Genomic DNA, 5,387 nt, shown 5'->3' with positions numbered 1-5,387 from the left:
ACAAACTTTCCGTTATTGACACAATTCTGTCCAAATTTGAACCAGAGATAAAAAAATGGAGACAGTCCAGGTCCAGCACCAACTTACCTTCTTCAGGACCTTCATGGCGAATATCTTTCCTGTTTGGGGACCTTGAACCTTCCTCACTTGGAAAACCTGAAAGGAAGACGGAAGTTGAAGAATGTTAAAATAGTTCAGCACAAAACTCCTGATTCAGGCCTAAATATTCATACCAGTCTGCCAATCCATCCAGTTTCAGACTGCATACATCAGATCGGATACTGAAACGAATCCGACGTGCTTTAATCCTTTTGTTGACCTTTTAGAGTCACTGTATTGCTCATATTTGAATGCATTGCCTGCAAGGTGCCCGCAGCACCAGCTCTTCACCGCCATGCCTGGCAGTCCTCGCAGTCTCTCCTGGTCTCATACGTCTGAGGCCGTTTAACCTCCTGACAGATTTGATTCTATTGGGACTAAAACTGCAACATCTGTTCCATCTCCAGTTGATGTGGTTCTCTTTCTCACTGCTCTGAGTCAAACCAACCAAACTAATTAAAACAACAGTTCCCCCTCCCTGTGGGGGCACTGCACCAAGAACAACTTCCTTCTTCACAAAATAGAAACAAAACGGAGACGTTACATTTCAGAGGTGGTAGGATTTATTTTTTTGTTTTTGACCACAAGTCATTTTTCCTGGTAGCGCTAAACTTGTGTTTGTTTTGATTGTTTTTACCCAGAATGCCCTGCACTGCAGTCCACTTCCTGCTTTTGGAGCGGTCTCCGGTCCGCTTTGCGTTCACGTGCATTTGACTCGCAGCTGACTTCACTTCAACCGAATCCAGACCGAGGCTCGTTTGGTCAGCATCAGTTTGATTACGCATTCACACCTCCCCCAACGAACCCGACCTTCCAGACAAACAGACTGCAGATGGAATGAACCGGACTGAACCGGGCCGGTGCTGTGCATCCTGAAGCAGCATGGTTCTATGAGTCTTCACTGATGTTGAGCTACCAAAATGCCAAAACTGTTCTCTCTGCTTCAGTATTTTGTTAAGGCGGTTGAACTGATGACTTTATGACAGACATATTGTGAAACCAGACCCCATGAGCAGAGATCGGCTCACCTTGCCGTAGGCTCCTTTGCCCAGAACAGTGAGGAGCTCGAAGCAGTCCGGTCCAACTCTCTCGCTGTCTCTGTTGACGTTTTCACTGGTCAGCTCCACCTCCTCCGTCTGACCGCTGCCATGACATCACAGCAGGAGAATTCAGCTCACTGCAGCATCTACATCTGTCTGGGCTTCGTCTGAACTCACCTGTCAGGTTCAACAGCTGTCACCTCACACGCGTCCTCCTGGAGATGAAAGGTTAGAGGTCACTTCTCATCTTTGTTACATCGTGGTGATGCGTGATCCAATCATTGCTCACCTCTGTGTCGCTGCTGACCTCCGTCTCCAGGTCGATGTCAAACACTCCAGCCATCCTAACAAACAACATATCAGATACTGTAAATCAGTTTATTTGAACTTTGGTTTGTTAAAACTATTTCAGAACTCCTCTTTAAATCGTCATCTGGCCAGATAAACAGATAGATAAACAGAAGGTTGGAGTAGGGGATATGATCCTTGTCCAACCTGATGGATGGAAAAGATAGTTTAAACAAGGATAGTAGCAAAACCCCCTACAGTTAATGTTACACTGCATTGGATCAAGGTTTGTTTCCACAGTAAGGACCTGGTTGAGGTCGGTCAAATAGGAGTTGGGTGATTTTTGTAGTCAAACTACAGCAGTGATGTTTGACAGCCAAAGACAAAGTCACATCTCTGATTACCAGGATGAAAGAAACATGAAAAACAAATAAAATCAAGTTTATCAAAGATAAAGAATCATGTTTCTGTAACATGGACACCACTGAACCACATCAAGGGAAAGTCACAGTAGCACCACACAGACTGCTGATGAATAGGACTAAACAATATTCCTTTTGACACAAAAGTAGCTGAGGTTCAAGTGGAGGTCATGGTGTACAATGTTTAAAAAAAGAAAGAAAAGAAACAGCAGCAGAGTCACAACAAACAAACAAAAACTGCAGCCCGCAGTAACATGCAGCTGCTGCAGGTCATGGAGCGAGTCATTCAAGCAGAACTGGAGGAGAAAAGTAGAGGGAGGAACCTGACAAAGGTGGAAACACTAAACAACAACCTGTAATCCTGCTACTGACAGGCCACGCCCACCTGCTGCTCACCTGGTTTCACAGCCTGAATAAAACTGCAAATTCAAAGTCAGTCTTTATCTTCAATTTTAAGGGTTTCAGTTTTTTTTTAGTTTAAATTAAATTAAATTAATTTTTTTGTTTAGTTTAAATTAAACTAAATTACAAAATAAAATAAAGACCCAAAAAGCCACAATGTGCTTCAAGTTTTCTCGAGGTGGGAACTTTAAATCCAACTAAAAATAAAAAAGGTTTCCAAGATTAACCCTCAAGCACAAGTCCCTAATTCTAAGTTCAATCTTTGATTAACTCATTTTACTCAGATTTTGATCAATAGTGAATTGAAGCTTTATTTTAAAGTTACAAGATGGAAGGAAATAAAAACAAACACAAAAAAACTTTTAAACACCTGGATTTCATGTGTTTTTCTTAGAAAATAATATATTTAAATTTCAACTAAGTGAAAAAAATTGCTGGTTGGACCGAAACCAGGAAATTCAGAACAACGTGTTCATGACCGAAGGTTTTGTTCAGACTGGACTCGCAGAAAACCGGACACTCCTGGGTTTTCTATAGAAAGTATGACTGAGAAGAATATTAACTGTTACTGCGCGACGACTGGAAATAAAAACCTGCTCTTCCAGTCAGTGGCAGGAACGAGCTAAGTGAGCTAACTGCTAGCACTGACAGCTACAAACAAGCTAATGCTAAAGCTCACCTGAGACCGATCCGTCTTCCGGTGCCTTCCGCGCTCTTCCGGTCCCTCAGTCCGTCGCTTTAAATTCGGAACAGTTCTCAAACTGTCAGAACCAGCAGGGCTTTCATCGCTGTTTAGCAGATAGCAGCGCAGTCAGCTGGTTGGACGCCCGTCAGCAGGGCACCGTGAAGCCGCTACGCGCTGCGGCGGACTCCCCAGTAAGGAGGGCAGCGATTGGTTGTTCTAAAAGTGGCAGGTAGTCGCGTCATGACGTAATCGCAATTTACATATGGTCTATTTAAATACGTAACTTATGTGTTTTAACAACTTTTGTAAGTATGGAAGTCTTTAAATACCGGAGCTGGACAATAAAGTCAGGAGCGATATCTCATTATAACAAGAAAACCTGTTTCTACTCTCAATGAGATATAAATCTCATTCAAAACAAAGTATATTTTCTTATAAATAAAAAAGATCAAAACAGCAACGCCTCTGGGGATCATTACATGTCTGCTAGAGAAAGGAGAATTAGAAAGAGTTCGTAATAAGTCATAACCTGTCAGACCAACATATTTTATGAAGATATTTTTATTCTGTTAAGTTTAGGAACATGCAAAGGATTATTTTTATTCACTAACAGTTTGCATAGAGCAGGAATGACTGGGCAGCTTGTGACTAAATATATTTGTCCAGCTCAGTCGACATTGTTCCTACATGGATTGATAAAATATATTACCCTTAGATAACATTTTATTGACCATACAAATTTGAAGATCACCACTGGCAACAAAAGAAAATGAAACACATCTGTCAGAGTAATGTTATTTAAATTTTTGATTCAAATGCATCTGAATCATCCGCATCCCACCCATCTTCAATTGGCAACACAGACAAAGCAACAGTTTTGGTTTAAAGATCTTGTTTATTTAGTTCATTATTTCTCTGTTATTTGTTTTCCATAACTTAACTTTCAAAATACCTGCTAGTTTTGTGGCTTTCATTTCCTCTTTAGCCATTTCACACTTTCAGCACGGAAGCACGACAAAACTCAGTTCACTCTTCCCCTAAAAAAGTTTATTTATGTGGAAATTAAACCCCAAAGGAAAAACTTACAGCATAATTCAGACATGAACTTTGAATGGATCTTGATTTGATCTCAAATGAAGCCGAAGGAGGCTTTAGGAGCGGGGAGTCAAACAGAATGGAGGAGTGGGCTTTCAGTGGAAAGAGTGGGTTGTCTAAAGGAAGTCAGTGTGGTCTGCAGAAACTGAAGCTGCTCTCACCAACACAGTGATAAACCAGATGAAGGCAGACCGGATTATGATGATTCTCATTTGTAAGTAATGCAAAAATCTTTTACTTTTGGATAGATTCAAGTTTAGTCGGTGGAATCAGTAAATCTCCTCAGCTAAATCTGAGGCTTTTATTACAATCTTTGATGAAGATGTGGGATCAGAACAATGAATTATGGCAGCAGTTGGCATAAAAATATGCATTTTACCATCATAACCATGAAGAAGATGTAAAAGAATTTCTAAAAAGGTATTTAAATCTAAAACTAAATAAATAGTTACAAACTGAAGCTGAGAAAACAGAACCAAGATCTTGAGGGACAAGAACAACAGCTTTAGTTTTTTAATTAAATGGATAAAAAGAAGATTCAATCCAAAGTTTGGTGGCTAACTAAACATTTTACTCATTGATATTCTAACTACTTGGTGCCTTCAGGGAATCATGGTTTAAAGACTGAGCAGATCAGAGAACTCAAAAACCTTCCACTTATTTTACATTTGGTGAAACAATCTCATGTCTTGATGCAGAGCTCAATAACAATAATAACAATAATAATAATAACAATAATAATAACAATAATAATAATAATAATAATAATACCATTGCTTAAAATAGAATTGCTTGCTACTGATCTTAATAATCAAATATTACGTCCAAGCAATTTGCACTCTGTTAATTAGGGTTCAATATAATTAGCAGCTTTATGTTGACTGAATAGAATTATTATTATTATTTTCTCACAGTGAGAAAATTCAGGTGTAACAGCAGCAAAGTGACAGAAAATTGAGGCATATCAGATAAGAACCAGCCTCTGTTCTTCACATGTAGTCGGGTACTGTCAGAAACTTTTGTCTAAATTTGTTCTGCTTTGGTCCATTTGATCCCCTCCAGGTTTCATCACCATGTCCAGCTTTTGGATGCTGTTTGTTCCAGCTGCTGAGGTCCAGCAGGTCCTCTTTGGTTCAAACGTCACTCTGGGTGCAACATCTCCTACCTGTACGACATGACAACGTGGCTGAAGCAAAACCCAGACCTCATTCCTACCGTGGTCCTCCACGCCAGCCTCCGGGAGGGACGGCCGGTTGAATGTAGGGCCAGAACTTTTAGTCCTGATCCAGAAGAATTCAATTTGTTTGTGACAGTCCAAATTAAACACTAACAACTACAATGTCTGTTTTCAGTGTT

The 5,387-nt window shown here is 40.2% G+C and overlaps 1 protein-coding gene across 1 annotated transcript in view; it reads right to left on the bottom strand.

Annotated features, from left to right (window-relative positions):
- Window positions 1–3,115, bottom strand: part of LOC129355554 (ribosomal protein S6 kinase beta-2-like) — an 11,472-nt gene extending 8,357 nt beyond the window's left edge. Inside the window, 5 exon segments of the mRNA XM_055025152.1 lie at window positions 88–156; window positions 1,128–1,242; window positions 1,317–1,354; window positions 1,429–1,483; window positions 2,931–3,115. Of these exon segments, the coding sequence (XP_054881127.1) occupies window positions 88–156; window positions 1,128–1,242; window positions 1,317–1,354; window positions 1,429–1,482 (276 nt within the window). The 5' untranslated portion in view covers window position 1,483; window positions 2,931–3,115.
- Between the last annotated feature and the right edge of the window lie 2,272 nt (window positions 3,116–5,387).

The sequence above is a fragment of the Poeciliopsis prolifica genome, unplaced genomic scaffold (assembly GCF_027474105.1).
Source record: "Poeciliopsis prolifica strain line A6 unplaced genomic scaffold, Auburn_PproV2 SCAFFOLD138, whole genome shotgun sequence".
NCBI lineage: Eukaryota > Metazoa > Chordata > Actinopteri > Cyprinodontiformes > Poeciliidae > Poeciliopsis > Poeciliopsis prolifica.
The sequence above is the reverse complement of the archived record's forward strand: the minus strand, read 5'-3'. Positions and strand labels throughout refer to the sequence as shown.